At 43.5% G+C, this 19,462-nt stretch overlaps 1 protein-coding gene across 1 annotated transcript in view; it reads right to left on the minus strand.

Moving 5' to 3' along the window:
* Nucleotides 1-7,068: 7,068 nt before the first annotated feature.
* The window catches only part of SAXO3 (stabilizer of axonemal microtubules 3), a 73,877-nt gene continuing 61,483 nt past the window's right edge, over nucleotides 7,069-19,462 (minus strand). Inside the window, exons 4-5 of the mRNA XM_069200859.1 lie at nucleotides 17,009-17,136; nucleotides 7,069-7,625 (exon numbers count right to left, since the gene is read on the minus strand). Of these exons, the coding sequence (XP_069056960.1) occupies nucleotides 7,217-7,625; nucleotides 17,009-17,136 (537 nt within the window). The 3' untranslated portion in view covers nucleotides 7,069-7,216. The remainder of the gene's footprint in view (nucleotides 7,626-17,008; nucleotides 17,137-19,462) is intronic.

The raw sequence follows: 19,462 nt of genomic DNA on the forward strand, positions 1-19,462 counted from the left end.
ATGCTATTAGTGCCGAAACATTGTCAAGAAATACCAGTTGGCTCCTCCTCTCACAAAAAAAGGAGTGTGCAAGGAAAGTGACAGGGACATATTTAAGAAATTGTGGTGCAGCGCAGCAAATCCCCTTCCTGCACTGCGCTGCATCACAGGAAAAGGGCAAGAATGTGCTGTATTTAAGGCAACACAGCACATTTCTGTCCTTTCCCCCTGTGCTGCCGCCCTTATGGATGCCTAGCGCTATTGCAGGATTGTTTTTGTGCAGGAAGGAGCACCTTCTTACACATAAACAATAATGAGAGTTTTTTTTCCTTTTTCTAGGAGTGCTGTATTGCACACATGCAAAGAGGAAAAACAAGGGAAAATAAAGATATTTCTCCTTCTTATGCGTTACCTGGGGAGGTGTGTTTTTGGAGCATTCCTATGTCTGCTACTTCTGGTAAATCTGGGAATGCTTCGAAATTCATGAATGCTGTGTGGGCTCGCCCACGCAACACCCTTGGAATGCCTCCCTGGTGCAGAGTAATGCAGCACAGCGATTTGTTCTGCGTGGCATTACTCAAGATTTATGAAGCCACTCAGGGCCTTGCAAGGCTTCATAAATCTCACTTAAGGTTTGCGCCACACATGTACCACATTGCGTGGTGGAAACACGATGCAAACTGGGTCATAAATATGGCCCACTGTGTCTACCCGCCAACTTCTCAATTTTCAGTATTAGGCAGCCATTGAAAAGTTTTAATTATCTTTTTTTGTTTTTTCACTTTCCTTGATGCGTGACTTGAGCTCTGTGCCGCCGCTGATCCACTGGTTGTAGTCTGAACGTTTTAAATGTCATATATGCCATATATATATTTTTCCTATTTTATATTTGAACCATCACAGGTGTTTGCTTGGTATAGGACAATGTGGGTAACTTGGGTTTTAGGGGAATTTAGGAGGTCACTATTGGATATGTGAATTTATGCTTTGAGGGGCTTGTGTGAAATTTGGTGTGCACGCTGAGTGAGGCCTAGGAATTATCACATAATGCAAAATGGAATTAAGGGGAATATTTAAAAGCCTCTAGCGCCACCGGAGCATCACTTTTTGTGACGCACCAGTGGTGTTATGCACTTTCGCTGTATTTACTAGGCGGCATTAAGCCACTTTTTGTGGCTTAACGCCACCTTGTAAATACGCCTTTTCACACGCAGCACTTTGCATGGAAGGAGCGTGCAATGGGTGTTGCTGTGGGCGTTCCACAGCAACACCCATTGCATTTTGATGCTGCCCCAGATTTACAAGAAATCTGTGGCAACACCAAAATCTAGGGGTGGCATTAGCATTGCACAATGAGGAGAAGTGCTTTCATTTCTCCTCGTTTTTTGCTCTTTCTATGGGTGCTGCATTTTGCAACACACATAGAAAAAGCAAATCGCAATTGAAGATTGTTTTTGTGCAGGAAGGTGTCCCTTTCTGCACAGTAACAATCTTCCCCGCAACGCAGCCATCATTGCACCATGGCGCAAAGGTGGCTGGGTTGGCGCTAGGCAGCTAATTTAGCGACGGTGCAGCGCCACCAGTTCTTTGTAAATATGCCCCTAAGTATTTTTGACTCATATTACTAGTGGCAGTGGCCGGTGACCTCTGTGTCTTTCAGTACATTGTGTACTTCAAAGACTATGCAGTAGAGGACAAGAAGGATAAAAAGAGGAGCCCATTCTACCACCATGACTATTTTTAATGTCTCCTTTGACGCACGAAGCAGCTCAGGTGTGTGGAATGAGTGGTACTACTGCACAAAACCCCTCATAACGAGACTTTAGTACAAGAGTACCAGGGTCTGGGATCTCCGATTCTGGCTGTAATCACAGAGCCAACTTCCGCAATCACAAGTTTCTTCCTGAGACATTCAACTTAAAACAAATAAGTATACAGCAGCGAAATGTATACTCTGCTGAATAATGTTTTAAAAAATGAACACAAAAATATGCGTTTTAAAACAAGATGTTGCAGATTTTTACTCTTGTGATGAAAACGAACATAATACTTTGCAATACGATCTTCACCTGTGTGGTGTAGTGAATCATGTTAACCAACATGCAATAAAATGCTAAGGAAAACTTTATGTCAATAATGTTGTTCACATTGGTCTACAAAATAGAAATAGAGGTAGCCAAACCGAATAGTATTTGTAAAAAAAAAATTGTGTGTCTTTGTGTAATTATTTTAAACACATTTTATGTGCATATCAAGAAAACTATTAAATCATGAGTTTTAAGTGTAATAATTTGGTTTCCCAGAGCTATTTTGTATTTAAGTGGTATTATATTTTCCTCTTCCAACGAATGCATAATTTTCCATGCAATAAAAAATAGAAATGTGTAATGTTCCTGTCTGGTCAGTATCCCATTTAAAGTGTAGGTGGCTTTTAAAATGGACATTTTTCTATGTTAGTAATTTGTGTTATTATACAATTATGCACTTCTGAGTCTATTAACTTCAGCAGTAGCAGTTCTTGTGATATCATTGGGATTAAGGTCATGTGACATCACTTCCTTGGAGGATTCAGTGTCAGATCATAAGATGTCACTTCTTGTGATATCATTGGTCAAAGGGATGTGTTATATGTGCAATTTGTCTTGTCCAGAGAGACTGATTTCATCACCCAATTGAAATTCTACCATGCAGTTCTATGATTGACCCTTACAGCATTACAAACTTTTTTGGACCTCTCTTGGTTTAACATATTCAACAGCATTTTGACTTTTTCTTGTTCGTCATTTTCGATCCAATTTCTTATCTACTCCTATGTGTTCTTAACACACCATTTCTTGTTGTACACAAGATGTAAAATTCCTGTTCACTTCCCCAATAGATAAGTTCATCACTTTAAACTTCTCCATGGACTAGGATCCAATCTAGAATTGGGTATCCTCCCTTTAAAGCAGATGAAGTTTGACTTTCTTGTGACATTATCCTACATATCTATGGTTTCTGATTAAGTGCTTATTTTCAATTCAATCCCCCTTGTTACTTTCTTGGAATACGTAATAGAAAAGATCCAGTAATCTGTTTCATAGGATTGACACAGCATTAGGAATGACACAACCTTAGGCAAGGTGAGAAAAGTGGAAAAATCACTACCCTCCTTCTCCTAAAATCCTGAAAAATCAAAAGGAAAACTTTCAAAAACATCATCCTTTCTTAAAACATTTATTTTTGAACTTCTTAATAAATTTAGTTAAAAGCAGTTTACAACACGTTATAAGATAATAAATCATTACAGTAGCAATCTTGCACCCAGAATCCCGCTCCTGGTTTCAGTGCTACAAGATGTAACATTTTTGCCTCCACATACTTATTTTAAACACGATTAGAGATTAACTTAACACTTCTGCCCTCCCCCCAGAACCCTTACATATCACAACATCGAAAAAGATAAACCCATGAACTAAGTCCAATCCCATCTCTGAAGCGGAAACTAGCTCTGTAGTCTCCAATACAAAGCTATCAATATACACTGCTGGCCCATTCCATATCCTATGGTCTAAAGGTGGCCAAGTCAAACCATAGAAGTAGAATGTGTATCTCATCCACACTGACAACTATTTCCTATCACTGGTCTTCCAGTTTTGCTATGGACATTACAAATTGCCTGACTTTTAAAACTAAAACCACATATGCAACAAGGACCTCCTCACTCACCACTGGTGATCAATGAAGTCCTATTTTATAGTGTATTCATGGCTCCTTATTTAACTGCAACCTTTGACACAATTGATTGAGACATACTTCTAAACAACTTCAACACCAGAATAGGCATAGATGACAAAGTTCCAAAAAGGTTTAAACCGTACCTTACTAATTGCACAACACTAGTATGTTTGGGAAGTATGTATCAGACTCACTCGATATGTCCAATGGCATCCCGTAGAGCTCCATTTGCTCCCCACCCTGTTCAGTCTCTATGTAGAACCCCTGGAGACTTGCTCACTGATAATGAGGTATCATTGAATCTTTATGTGGATGAAAAGCAGGTATATCTAAAGAATGACTGACCAAGTCTATTAGCACTTTAGATCATGCATGGATAGTATACTAAAATAGATGTAATAAAGACATCTGAAATGTAATTCCATAATTTGTCGCTCAAAACTCTAGAAATCAAATGATACAGCACTGAGTGAATCTATACAGGATGGTGAGATGACTCTTAAAACGGTCACCTTGGCTAAGTCGCCTGTATTCCACCTTGTTGCTACATCCAAGCAATGGCAACATTAAAGAGATTTTATTTTCTGAAACTAAGAAAACTGAAACACCTGCTTAAAGTCTTGACATGTCTTATGAAGCTCTAGTCATATCTTGCCTAGAAGGTTTCTATGCCCAAAGTATAGGATTCCCAAGAAATCCCTTGATGCACCTGGAAAAATTACTACACTCAACAGGGGTTTGGTTCGGACTGGCCTGGCATTGGGTATCCTGGCAGAGGATGGGCTCTCATTTTGTGGCTGTCTTGTCTGACTGGATTCACTCACTCTGAGTCCATAGCACTGGTCTCCGCCTCAAGTCGAGGTTCATGCAGTAGAACTGGAAACATTTTGAGTGTGGGGTTGTTGGTAAGTAGCATCATCTCTCTAAAATTATAGGGATGGTGAACAGTCTTGGTGATACTCACAGCAAGAAAGTGTGCCAAATGAGGAAACATTTTCAGCCTTTGGGCGGTGCTGGGAGAGTCTCAAATGAGCTACATAGCTGCTCAGAGCCATTTACGAACAAATGTGGTTCCCAAGCACATATATAATATGATATGTCAGGGTCTGGAATCACAAGAGCCAGTCACTGGACAGCTGATCTAGTCATACCCTGAGGAGAAAAAGGTCCTGATACCTTTTTTAAATCTAAGATAGTCTGTTTTCAAGGTAGGTCTGTGGAACATTTTTTAGAAGGTTTTTTGTAACTTTTGGCTCCTTGATTCATGTAAGTGGTTATTTACTGGTAAAGGCAGAACGATTAGAGTGGTTCTAGTTTGAACAGATATATTTTGAGAGTTTGCTATGGAGATTTACCAGAAGAAAGTTCAACACTTAGGTGGCAGCCGTGGGCAAAGATCCATCTCCATAAGTAGTAGAACGTCATTTGGGTATAGACAAAAGAAATTTGAGTTCTGCATAGAGAGATCTGGTATATGTATACCACGTAAAATTTGCAACCATAAAATTATGTGCATTGAGGAATACTTCTTTGTGTATAATAGTCCTAGCCTTGAAAATGTTTCTAATGTGGATAGGAAACTATTGAAGTTTTCTCAAAATGGGGGTGATAGAATCCCACTTCGTAGTGCTGTTTATGAGGCGTGCAGCACTGTTCTGTATACGTTTTAGGCAAGTAATTAGCTTATTTGGAGCTGATAAAAAGACAACATTTCTGTTGTCCAGTCTAGATTGAACCATGGTGTGGACCATCAGAATCCTAAGCCCTTAATCAAAAAAAGAAACAATGGGTGGATGCCATTTTTTGTAGGGTTTATTTTCAAATAGTTTATTGACATCATCCAATGAGTGAGTAGGTCCCCCCCCTCAGGTTCGATTGTCTAAGTACAGCTCCTGCCGGTATGACAGCCATCTTGGCTCTCATTACGAGTGGTGGAAGTCTTCACAGCTCCAGGAGCAGGGGCTGCAGGCAGCAGCACAACCCAGCCCCTATCCTACCTGTCTAGCAGCACAGTGGAACAGAAAATCTGCCCTCCAATAAAGCTGAATCCTGCGGTACCTCTCTCACTCCCACCCCACACCTTACCCTCGCTGCTCATTGCTTTCCCATGGATGTAATTTCACCAAAATGCCATGCCTAAAGGTTAGTGACTAACAGGTCACATGTGGGGTAACACTTAGCCGGCAGCCTAGAGATTGGCCCCAATAAAGCACACATGGCCAGAGGGATGTGTGCATTCCCAAAACACCATAAAGTTAGATGCCACAAGTAGTTAGGTACACTTAGCCAATCAGGACACAGCACCTGCAGTGACAATGTGTCCCTCAGAACGGAAATCTGGACATGTACTTGTTGGTCCACTTTGGTCCACGCCAGGTCCAGGCCGACCTTCATTCCCTATCTGGAATTATATCTATGACTGTTCGCATTTTTAACATTTTATTGCACACAGAGAAACTTATAAAACTTACTTCAATCCAATGTACAATGAGAGACAGTCCTCAGACCCTGGTTCTGTAACTGCTCTCCTAGCCGTAATGTTTAATTAAAGAAACCATTTCCTCTTTTGCCATATGCTTCTTGTCTTCTGTTTTTAAAGGTAAATTCTAATTTGCGCAACATTTGTGAAAAAACTAATGTCAGAGTGATAACCAGGATCACATGATGACTGCATGATGTTGTAATGCACCAGCAAACTCCACATTTGTGGAGGAGTAACCCATCTGCCAAACCCTAAATCATGTGCTTAGTAATTTGAAAAACAATGTGGGCCACTCAATGTTGGTCTTTGGTGTTTGACTGTGGTTGTGGATCAAGTGGTGTATAAAAAGCAAGCTGATGTGTAGTGTTTTGAGTGATAAGTGACAGGTGCTTTCCTTCCATCACAAAAGAACATTTTGCAGTTTACTACAGTTTTTTATGAGCTCCGGCAATGAGTTGTGAAATTGATCAAGAGTACAACTTAAGTAAATACTTCTGTAACTGGTGCTTGGCCTATGACTTGAGACCAACTAGCTGTGGTTGCGGTAGCTCATCAATCTAACTTCTTAAGAAGATTTGTTTTTTGTACCATTCTTCTCCAGGTTCTTTGTAAAACAGGGGCCTCGGACAACCTACACTCTCTTACATAACAATTCCCACATAAGCTCAATCCCTGGCCCTGTTCCACATCCACCCATTCATTATTTGAATGCTTTAACCCAGAGGCTTAGAAGAGGAGAGAAGAGAACGCATTTTTCAAATCAATCTTCACTTCTGTTGTGCACCTTCAGCTTCTACCCAGAAAAACGATATGATTTTGAGTTGACGTTGGTGTACATTACTCGCAGACCTCACACCCTACGCAGTCACAGGAAATCTGTACTCAGTAAGTCTCTTCATATTTAACTTTATTATTTTTTTATATATATGATAACACAACACATAAAGCCGTGCTCAGCATAACACCACGCCTTCCTTCTTAGGTGCTGTGTGGCATCTCTTTTGTTCAGCGATATCTCAATTTAGGACTCCATCATCATCAAATGGTGATGGGCTGTTCGCTCCCGTAGGTCTCGTACTCTGTTTCATACATTTTCGGGACAGCCATGATGGCGGGCAATGGGCCCTCATGTGGCAGGCTCCAGGGTGTTTCCAGAGAGCAGGAGCGGTCCTGGGTCTGCTTCACATCCAGAGGTGGCTGATAGGTCTCCTGGGCCAAGGTGCACAGGCCGCGGTGTGGTACATGTGCAGCCCGTGGTGGAATCCGTGGCAGCTTTGTGGCAATGGGAAACTGGATTGTGTCACGCATGGGGCCGGGACGTCTGAGGGCTGGGTTGGATTCTTTGGACAGTGGGTTCTCCTTGAGGCCATGACCCCAGGCCTTAGGGTAATCTTCGCTCTCCCAATATGTAAGGATGTCTTTCTTGGGATAGCCTTCAAGCTCCTTCCTGCAGGAAGAAAGAACAAAAAACACATTAACAAGCAGAGAATGAAAGAGCGAGCTAGAGAGAGAACGTGTGGTAAAAAGAAGGTGACAGGAAGCAGCAGAGGCAAGGAAGTAAATAGAAAATAACATAGGAGAAGAGTAAAAGATGGAGAGTAAAGGACAGGAAGAACAGGAGAAAAACAGAAGAGGCAAAGAGGAAGTGACAGTGTTAAGGCAAAAAAGGGAGTGCCACAGAGAGTTGTGGCAACATCTGTAGAATGAGAGTAAAAGAGAAAGAGTAAAATGACAGGGCTAAGCAGAGAATATAAGACAGAATGAAAACACGTCTTGGCATTAAAAGTAGGCCGTGTGGGGAAGAAAGGACAAAGCAAAAGAGAAAAGGAGAAGAGAGCATATGAAAACAAAAGAGGGTGTGAAGAAAGCAAAGAAACACATGATGAGTGCAAGAGATAGAGGGCTATAACTAAAATTGGTAGAAAGAGCAATAGAAATGCAGCCGAAGTAGGCAGAGAAATGGTGATGGACAGACAAGGGATGTAAGAATGAATGACATGATTGTAATGTGTTTTCTCTCCTGAGTATTCCTATTCTTGGTTCAATCAAGATTGAATAAGTGTGGTTAATAGAATGCACATTTAGTTTATACCATTATGTTTGGCAATGTGACATAGTATTGTTTAAAAATAATTGTTTTATTTAATCTAAGTGCTGACCGTTCTGGTTTACATTCCTTGATGTTGATTTCTAAAGAGTTTCTAGAAGGCTGATAATTACAACAGTGAAATAGTGTTATAAAAGCTGAACACAAACACTAACCAGAAGGGATATTCAAATCAGGGGACAATGGGACAGGCCGTGCAGCATCATATCATGGGTTGTAATTGAAAGCTACTGGCAAAGGGGACAATTAACCCCTCTCGTGCTGAACTCATCTGTGCAGCTGGCCTCACTTGACAAGAATTGCAGACCTTAATATTATATTAAAAATAAGCCCTATTGTTCAAACAGGTATGCGGGTGTGAACCAGCTCTGACACTTCAAATCGGTTTTCATTTTCTGATGTGCTTCAAATTAGCTTAGAGCGTAGAAATAGCAGAATGGACATAGAATTGCATCCTACATATAACTGCAATAGTGGTGGAGTTCTTCCTTTTATTTACCCTTGTGGTAAACATTGTTGCTGTCATTTTTTTATGATTATTGTGGTTACAATTCCTATAGGATTTTGATTTTAAAATAAATCTTTAGATATATTTCACATTTTCTAGTGTTCTTATGTGCGTTATGCATTAATGAAAGAGGTTTTGGGGTTCCACTAACTATTCATTGTCTTATGGGATTCATCCTATGGGACTGATCATTACCAGAAGCACATCTCACCCAAATATTGCTCAGTGGGTTAAGGGGTGTTTGCCGTCCAGTTGGTTTCCTGTCTTGGGTTGACACATTGTCTGAGTCCTTGGTGCCAAGAGGTCTAAACAACTGAACTCTGCGATTCTAGAACAATCTAAAACATGTATCAGGAATACTGACAAAACAAGAGAGACAAAGTGAGGGAAAAGAGTAGTGAGGAGATAAAGCAAAAGAGATGGCAAAAGTGGGAGAACAAGCCAAGGCAAATGTAATTAAATTGATTAAGTAGAGGTAAAGGAAGACTGAGAAAGAGAAGAGGGTGAGAGAGGAATAAAAGAAGAAGATGATCAGGAATGCATAAAAGCGAAGAAAACAAAGAAATAATGATTAAGGCTGATAGAGACACAGACTGTCTGATGGATGGATTGACAAAGGGATTGATAGATAGATAGAGAAAGGATTGAGAAAGGGAAGAAAAAGATAGGAGAAGAAATGAGTGTCAGAGAATGAGTAATGTAAGGGAGGAGAAAGAGATAATATAACATGGAAACTTAGTCCAAATAAAGATGACACACATAAATAGCAAGAAGATGAGAAATGAAGGAAAAAAAGAAGAAAACGGTGAGTGAGCTGTACAAAGTATACGCAGAGAGAAGGTCCTGTCTGATTCTCAGAGACCACAAAACCCTGAGTATGATATACCTGCCACCAGGTTAAAATGTCTGGCAGCCTGTGGTTGCCTTGAAAATCACCAGTTGACTGTTGGGTGAGTCATGGTGATTGCTCATGGGCTACAGCCTCGAGGTTGCTTGTAATAGAAACCAGCACTGCTGCTAACAATCACTGTAATTACTATTTCTCTTTCTATTAAATAAAGTGCAGAGAATCGCACCCAAAGTTGTATCTCGGTGCCCGACCTCCACATGAATCGCATTAAAATTTTAAAAAGCCAGGTTTTTAACAGTTGTTTGAACTGGGCAAAGTCTGAGCAACAGCGAAGAAGGCCTGGAAGCCGATTCCATGCCATCGGGGCAGTATAGGAGAGCGCTATGCCCCCATATCCTTAAGGATTCATGGAATGGACAGCAGTGCCTTATTGCTAGATTTTAAAGTGTGAGAGGGACAATAATAGCGTAATTTGTCTTTGAGTTATAGAGTGGATTTGCTCCACAAAACTTTGTGGTCAAGAAACAATGTGCTTCCTGACTGGAATCCAGTGGAGAGATCAAAGAATGGGGTTAGAAGTAGAGTCTGCAGGAAGATTGAATAATTGCCAAGCAGCCCTATTTTCCATCACCTGTAATTTGATTAAAGGAGTGTCAATTGCTGCCAAGAGCAGAGCATTACTATAGTCTAGGCGGCTGATTATCAGGGCCTGAACCAATATTTTCCTAGCCGAGGAAGGAAGCCAGGGAAAGACTTTCCTCAGGAGCCGCCTGGTGGTGAAACATGTCCCTCTTAAGGCGGCTATGTGGTTTTTCATCAACAGGTCGCAGTCAATCTTAAAACCTGGATTTTTTAATGGACTAGAGCAACGGGCAGACCCCAGTTCAGATGGTCACCAGTCAGGATACCACAGCAGTTGGGCTTTGCCAAACAACAAAAGCTCTGTCTTCTCGCTATTCAGCTGAAGACAGTTCTTGGACATCCAGGCTGCAAAACTCCTCATGCAATCTTGAAAACAGCACCGTCAGTGTCCTGTCCTAAAGTAATAATCAGCTGAGTATTATGAGCATAATAAATTACTTCAAAGCCAAATCTTTTAACAATCTGGGCCAAAGGAGTGACAAAGATATTAAACAGTGTCTGGCGTAACACTGAGCCCAGCGGAACTCCTTTAGTAATCCAAACCTGGCGAGATTTAAAAGGATGCAGGATATTAATTTGAGTCCGACCTTTTAAGATATCAGCCAGCCGCTGAAGTACAGTACCACTGTCACCGATGTCATGCAATCTGCTAATCAGTATTGCATGAGAAATGGTGTTAAATGCTGCCGAAAGATCCAGCAACACAAGCATGGCAGGGGTGCCAGTATCCAGCAAGCGGCGGATGGAATCAGTGACTGAAAACAGTGCCGTCTCTGTGCTTTGGGCTGCTCTAAATCCAGATTGAGATGGACACAAAATGACATATGCTCCAAAAATGTAATGAGTAATTTATTCACATGGCTTTCGAGCATGTTCACTAACAAAAGGAGAAGGGATACAGGACAATAGTTAGTAAGATTACTGGGATCCAGATTAGGTTTTTTAAGAATGGGGGAGACCAGAGCTGTCTTTCAAACAGTTGGTGTAGGAAGTTGGCTCTGTATATACTATCTCAAAGTGAGAGACAGTGTGCACAGAGTCCAAGGGTTCCCCTTAGAGGTTGATAGTGTCAAAATTAGATAATACTAATGCTCTATTTTGTGGTAGTGTGTTCGAGCAGTAAGCTTATCAGAGGGTAGTGTTAAGCATGTGTTGTACACACACAGGCAATAAATGAGAACACACACTCAAAGACTTAACTCCACGCTAATAGGTTTTTATATAGAAAAATATATTTTCTTAATTTATTTCAGAACCACAAGATTCAAATTTTAGGTAAGTGCATAAATTGCAAGGTACTTCACACAGGCACTTCACCTAGAACGTTGATTTAAAACAGCAGTACACACAGTTTCGATTAAAATGGCAATAAGCTATTAAGTGGACACTCCAAAAATCAACAGTTTCTGGGGGAGGTAAGTAATTGTTATTTTCTCAGGTAAGTAAAGCACTTACACAGTCACTCTCATGAGCATAGGCAGCCCACTGTTGGGGGTTCAAGGCAACCCCAAAGCCACAGCACAAGCAACACAGGGCCGGTCAGGTGCAGAGGTCAAAAGAGGGCCCAAAACACATAGGCACCTACGGAGAACAGGGGTGCTCCGGTTCCAGTCTGCTAGCAGGTAAGTACCTGCGCCCTCGGGAAGAAGACCAGAGGGGGGTTGTAGAGCACTGGGGGAGGGGGGACACACACAAGCACACAAAAATCACCCTCAGCGGCACAGGGGCGGCCGGGTGCAGTGTGCAAAGTAGGTGTCAGGTTTGCTGCAGAAAACAATGGAGGGCCCCGGGGGTCACTCTGGCGATGCAGGCAGGGCACAGGGGGGCTTCTCGGGCCAGCCACCGACTGGGCTAGGATGAGGGCCGTCTGCTGATATCTGCTGCACTGGTAGGTGGTTCCTCTCGGTCCTGGGGGCTGCGAGTGCAGTACTTGGTCCAGGTTTCGGGTTCCTTTGTTACCACGCAGTCGCGGTCAGGGGGAGCCTCTGGACCCTCTTTGCAGGTGTTGCTGTGGGGGTGCAGGGAGGTCGATTCAGGGTGTCCATGTCGTTGGAGTCACCTTGGAGTCCTCTCTGCAGTGTTGATTTCTCCAAACTCGAGCCGGGGGCTTCGGGTGCAGAGTGTGAAGACTCACGCTTCTGGCGGTAAGTTGGAGTCTCTTTAAAGTTGGTTTCTTGTTGATGTTTCTTAAACAGAGCCGCTGTTCTCAGGAGGTTCTTGGTCCTTTAGGTGCAGAGCAGTCATCTGAGTCCTTAGAGGTCGCTGGTCCCACTGGATGCGCCGCTGTGCAGGTTCTTTGAGTCTGGAGACAGGCCGGTAGGACTGGGGCCAAGTCAGTTGTCATCTCCGTCGTCTCTGCGGGGCTTTCAGGTCAGCAGTCCTTCTTCTTGTTGTAGGTTGCAGGAATCTGATTTCCTGGGTTCAGGGTTGCCCCTAAATAATCAATTTAGGGGTGTGTTTAGGTCTGGGGGGCAGTAGCCAATGGCTACTGTCCTTGAGGGTGGCTACACCGTCTTTGTGCCTCCTCCCTGTGGGGAGGGGGGCACATCCCTAATCCTATTGGGGGGAATCCTCCAAAACGAGATGGAGGATTTCCTAAGGCAGGGGTCACCTCAGCTCAGGACACCTTACGGGCTGTCCTAGCTGGAGGGTGACTCCTCCTTGGTTTTCTCATTATCTTCTCCGAACTTGCCACCAAAAGTGCAGGCTGTGTCTGAAGGGGGCAGGCATCTCCACTAACTGGAGTGCCCTGGGACATTGCAACACAAAGCCTGCGCCTTTGAGGCTCACTGCTAGGTGTTACAGTTCCAGCAGGGGGAGGTGTAAAGCACCTCTACCCAGTGCAGGCTTTGTTTCTAGCCCCAGAGAGCACAACGGCTCTCACCCCAGGGGGTCAGAAACTCGTCTCGGTGGCAGACTGGCACAGACCAGTCAGTCCTGTATTGAAGGATTGGGTAAAAATACAGGGGGCATCCCTAAGATGCCCTCTATGTGCATTTTTTAATAAATCCAACACTGGCATCAGTGTGGGTTTATTATTCTGAGATGTTTGATACCAAACTTCCCAATGTTCAGTGTAGCCATTATGGAACTGTGGAGTTCGTTTTGACAAACTCCCAGACCATATCCTTAATATGGCCACACTGTACTTACAATGTCTAAGAATAGACTTAGACACTGTAGGGGCATATTGCTCATGCAGCTATGCCCTCACCTGTGGTATAGTACACCCTGCCTTAGGGCTTTAAGGCCTGCTGGAGGGGTGACTTACCTATGCCACAGGCAGTATTTTGTGTCCATGGCATCCTGAGCGGGATGCCATGTCGACTTTGCCTTTTTCTCCCCACCAACACACACAATCTGCAATGGCAGTGTGCATGTGTTAGGTGAGGGGTCCCTTAGGGTGGCACAACACATGCTGCAGCCCTTAGGGACCTTCCCTGGTCAAAAGGCCGTGGTACCACTGGTACCTCTTACAAGGGACTTATCTGTGTGCCAGGGGTGTGCCAATTGTGGAAACAATGGTAAATTTTTAAGTGAAAGAACACTGGTGCTGGGGCCTGGTTAGCAGGGTCCCAGCACACTTCTTAGTCAAGTCGGCATCAATATCGGGCAAAAAGTGGGGGGTAACTGCAACGAGGAGCCATTTTCCTACAGATGGTAATTCAGCAGACTCAAGGGAGAGATTGAATAAAGGTAAACTAGCTGGTGCTTAGACTACTGACAAAGTAGTCAATGTCCTCAGAGGACAGACATTGGCAGGAGAGCCAGATTTAGCTTTGGACAGGAGTGCAAGAATAGAATCTAAAGTAAGGGGTTAGAACCTGTCCCAGAGCAGAAAAGAGTTGTTGCAAAGCAATTACATTACAAGGGAATTGCTCTCCACATGACTGAAAGTAAATGCCTTATAAATAGTGTCAATTTTGGCTTCAAAGAAGTCAGCAAGAGAGTCACAAATGTTCTGGGAAGCAGGGATATCTGAGACACAAGCATGGGGATGGACAAAGTCATTAAGCACTTTAAAGTGTTTCTTAAAGGAGGTGCCCGTACTTGCAATTTGGCTACAAATAAAATTCCTCCTAATCTTCCGGATGAGGGCATGATATTCAGATAAGGCAGATTTTAAGGCTGCTTTGTCACTTAACATTTTTGGGCAATGCCAGGGTCTTTCCAATTTTATGTACCCATCTTTCAGTAAGCTTAGTTCATTGGAGAACCATGGGGCCTGAGGCCTGAAAGAGGTCTGCTTGGAGGTTTTTAAGGGGGCCAATTTGTAAAATGCCATACTTAGGGCACAATGATAATTATTTAAGGCATCAGTGATGTCAAAGTCTTTGGACACCACTTTGCCAGCACTGCCAAGATTAGTTGTCCCAGCAGTCTGGCGGTCGTGGTGGTCCTAATCCGCCAGGGCAGTGCTGCCCTGGGGATTACAACTTTGTTCCCTGCCACCGAATTCAGGCTGGCGTAGAACTGGTGCAGGGTATCCCGGGGGGGCCCTGTACTGGGCCCCCCTCTTGGCCAGCACCCTCACAATGTTCACTGTCGGCTTTGCAGACACTGAACATTGCGAGGGTGCTAATTCACCCTGCGCTCTACAGCATTGCTGCTGGCTCGATTATGAGCCGGGGACAATCTATAGGCTGATTCCTGCTAGGCCAGCAGGCGGAAACTCTGGTTTCTGTCCGCCGACCTAGCGGGAAACTCATAATGGGCACACCCGGGAAGTAGCCACATTGGCAGCAACCTTCCTGTTGGAGTTTAGGCGGACGGCTTAAACCATCTGCCAAAATTGCAATGAGACCCTCAGTGTTTCTAAATCTTCAAAAAGTGAGGCCACCTCTGACCTAGAAACGTCCTCCCCATGAAAGTTGAAATATCCCAACAAAAGAAGATTATTAGAGGAGAGTACGTAAGGAGCCACATGTTCATTCAAAAGATGATTGAAATCTTTCTTAGGTCCTGGGGAGAGGTAAATTAATGCTCCCTTTCAATGAGGACCTGTTGCCAACTCTAGTTTAAATGTACATAATTCCACCCAGTCTGTGATAAAAAGATAAAAAAATTAGGGCCTTAATGGAGTTTTGAAAAGCAATCGCAACCTCTGCCAGGTCTGGATTATCTATCCAGTCTGACTAGTTGGTAATTATCGGGCAGGGCCAAAGAGATGCAAGGGAGAGCAGTGGTTTATAGCCAGGTTTCCATGAGAAAACAGAAGTCTGGGGACAGTGATGTTAAAAGATCCCAGACTTCAACTGCATGCTTCTTTAGCGGCCTAATGTTACAGTAGATGCCACGGAGCTGGCGATGGGCTGTAGTTATCACGGGCCTTGCCCACGCCACTGAGGGGTAAGTAAGTGAGGAGCGGATTGAAGAACTAAGATTCAGCCGGCTCAGAGTTGACTGCGAGGAGATAGAACTCTGGGGGGCGTTAATGGTAGCAAATAAAAATGAAAGTCCGAGAGATCTACAAGTGACCTGGGCTTCTAGGGCGTAAAAAGTAAAAGGGCCACAAGTATGATTAGGGGTAACTGAGTTTACAGAAATGTTGCCACTTTGAAGCAATGTTGTAGCAAGATAACATAATCTGACCATAGATAGCAAAGTTGTATCCTGAGGGGCCTGGGTTAGTTCAACAGAACTAACTTTGTCAGGTGTGCCGATGTTAATCTAAGTTTGTTTCCTTCACAGTTTTTGTCTGTTGAGTATGTGTCACTGTCTTTGAAGCCAGGGGACCAGTGATAGTCTCAGCAGTGGTAAGCTCTTTGTTTTTAAGATTGTTGTACTGCTAAATACATCTGTATACCTCCCTTTGTAGTATTGGGCAGGTTCTTTCATTATTAGGCATCAAGAGACTAGGATGCTATTAGAAGGTTGTAGGATCAGTTGTTGACATCCAGACTCCAAGAGTCCCATTGGTATACATAAAAAGCACTGGTCACAATCAGACACCACTGGGCACTTTCAAAAACTTTTTGTTCCAGAAAAGGAAACTACAGAGCTGCTGTTCAAGCCTTTGTACTCTTGGAACTGGATGGTGCTAACACCTTACTCCTTGGCCTCGCAAACTAGACACTGCCCCCGCCCCCACTTAAGGGCATCCTACTCTACTACAGCACATCTCATCCTAAACAAATAAGACCACATCACCCAATCCTGATGTAGATGAAACCCATTGGCTCCCCTTTCCATCTTGCACCATCTTCAAAAACCAGCTGCATAATTTACAAAGTCATCACGACCAAGACCCTTCCTAATCTTGCAGACAAGTTCAACATCTCTGGTGGTTCCTGGCCCACCATCAGACAGCAGAATAAGGAACGTTTAAAAGGAGAAAAGGCAACAGGTCTTTTCCTTCTATACACCCAACAATGGAAAAATCAGAACTTCCTAATGTACCACTGATATTTTTAAATATTCAAAAAACTTGGTAGTCAATTCACTAAAAAAATGTAAGAGCCTACAGCTAACCAGAGAGAACAAGTAGAGAGTATAAAGGAATACTCAGAGGAAATAAGATGGTGTGAGGGACAGAGCTCCAGGGAGACAAGAAAAGAGATCAAAAAGCGGCAAACAAAATAAATTAAACCTTCAAGTAGCAAGAAATACATAACATAGAAAGAGAAAAATGTGTACATAAGAGACAAAAGAACAGAGCATTAAAAGGGTGGAGCTACAAACACACACAAAGATTCCCTGCTCAACCTCCTATGCACTGCTCACTTTGTGTAAGTACGAAAGTCTCGCTTTGTAGTCGTGGCGTAGATGTCTGTCTGGTTGAGGACCCCCTGGTCTCTGATGTAGTACGGTATTCCAGCCACAGCTTTGTTCTCAGTGGTGGCAACCAGGGCCTGCATGTAAGATGCAAGATAAATGGAGAGCGAGAGGTATGAGACGGTACGTCAGGAGCAAACGACTTTAACAAAAACACAAATTGCATGAATGCAGCAAGAATGAGACATGACATTATAAACCATAAGTTACATTACTGGAGGTTGCACCTGCAATAAGTTAATTAAGTCAACGTGAAATGGAAGTACCACGAATAGTGCATCCATGTAAGTGGGGATACCACAAACATGAAATTCACTTCCCCAGACATAGGGGGTTATTCTAACTTTGGAGGAGGTGTTAATCCGTCCCAAAAGTGACGGAAAAGTGACGGATTTACCACCAGCCGTATTACGAGTCCATTATATCCTATGGAACTCGTAATACGGCTGGTGGTATATCCGTCACTTTACCGTCACTTTTTGGACGGATTAACACTCCTCCAAAGTTAGAATAACCCCCATAGAAACTTAAACCAAAAGTAGCAACTCTTCTTATTTAGGAGGACAACTAAAATTCTGATTTACCTTTTGTAACAAACCTCACTTCACTGGAGGTCAATGGAAAAATAGAATTCTCCCTATCTCTGTCTCCAATCAGTTTCTCGGGCACTCTCAAATGTTGGCATGTATGCAGAAATCACAATATGCACCAAGAGTGTGGGTCACCTACCACAAGAAATATAACCATACATGTCAACATTTCGACACAGGATAGAGAGGGATAAGGATAAAAGAAAATCGGGTGAATTTATTTACCCATTGACTAATATTGACACAGAGGCAATTTCAGAAAGGAGACTGCAAGAACATAGCAATTTTAGGCTTTGTAAATCGGGAGCCTCCCGCCTGCATCCGCTGTTAACATATATGCATAATGCTAGAGCCGAAAGGGGTAGGGCCTCTGCGAAGCAGCACGGGGGGCCACCTGTGACCACTAAAAACTGAAACTGGCAGGAAGGGAGTAACTCTGACAAACAAGAACGGTACCTTTAGCAGAAAGGTGAAGTAAGAGAAACAGCAATCGAAACATAACTGTGACAGGAAGGGGAGGGATCTAGAGAAGGCTTCATTTTCTATCTCAATAAAGTGGACAAAACTGTCTTTTAGGGGGGTGTAGCAAGGTGGCCCAGTCAAAGACCATTGTCATCTTTACAGAAGGCCATGAGAAGGTCCATGTTCCCAGCATGCACTTCAGCAGGCGTAAGAAGGGGCATAACCATCAATAATAAAGCATGAGCAGTTCACTGCACACCAGTTATGGCAGTTTTTAGGTTGAGCATAGCAGAGTGCAAGCGCTGCTTTTCAGACGTGTTGGTATGTATCTGGGCTTTTAACCACCCCCACTTCACGCCCATCACTTTCACTCGTTGGTGGGCTTGTCTTTAAAAAATCCTTTGATGACATTGGTAAATGGTTTACATTTGTCCCTCCTAGGGGATGTTGTGTTACCGCCTTGGCCATCGCCCCTGTTACATGGCTAATTGCACTTTTGCTGATAAGTTTGACTGCAAGCGAACTTCTTTTTCCTTTTATCTGTCTCTTCACGCTGATCCTCATGGTGGCTGTGGTACTTTGAATTGGCTCGCTTATGTGAAACTGTTTTACTTTTCATTTTCAGTTTATGTGGCATGAATAGTCCAGTTAGGAGTTTACTAACCTAATAGATCTAACTCGAGCAAATGCGAGACCCATTACATTGTAAATGCTTGTACTAGTCAGCTGTCACCTGGAGGGGAGGGAGGGGGCCCATAGCAACCTTGTTACGTCAGTGGTGATGGAGGTGCTGCGCCTCTGCCCCCCGGGTTGCCAGCTGTGGAAAGTATGGCTCATCACACCCACTCTTGGCGCCTTCGGTCCTTGAGGGCCGGATGGGAGCCAGTGGGCGGCACAGCTTACCTTGCACCGTCCTCCCGGGCACCTGCTTGTCGGCGGCAGCAGGTAACAGAAGCCTGCTCAAGGGCACGGGCATCCGTTTTTTGATCAAGGCCTTTGTATAATAATCTCTTATTTTTCTAGCGAAGCTTTTCTTTTCCGACTCGGGATATTTTCGGGGCGTGACATTTATTTTAATTCTGATATCAAGTGTGCGGGGCCGCCTCAGGGCGAGACCCTGAACAAGACCTTTCTCAGCAGAGCCCCTGTTGTCTCTCTATGGGGGCGAGGGAGGAATGTCAGGTAGAGGTCATTCCTTGCAGGTGAATGTAGTTCCGCTAATGCACAAGCCTGGTGTCTCAGCGATGTGGTGATGCACAGTGCCAGGGCTTTAAGTGGGCCGCATCTATCCCGGTTTCAGACCCGTTAGTATATTAGAAAGGACATTGAAACGGGTCCCTCTCGGGCCTAT

Source organism: Pleurodeles waltl, chromosome 7 (genome assembly GCF_031143425.1).
Source record: "Pleurodeles waltl isolate 20211129_DDA chromosome 7, aPleWal1.hap1.20221129, whole genome shotgun sequence".
Lineage (NCBI taxonomy): Eukaryota > Metazoa > Chordata > Amphibia > Caudata > Salamandridae > Pleurodeles > Pleurodeles waltl.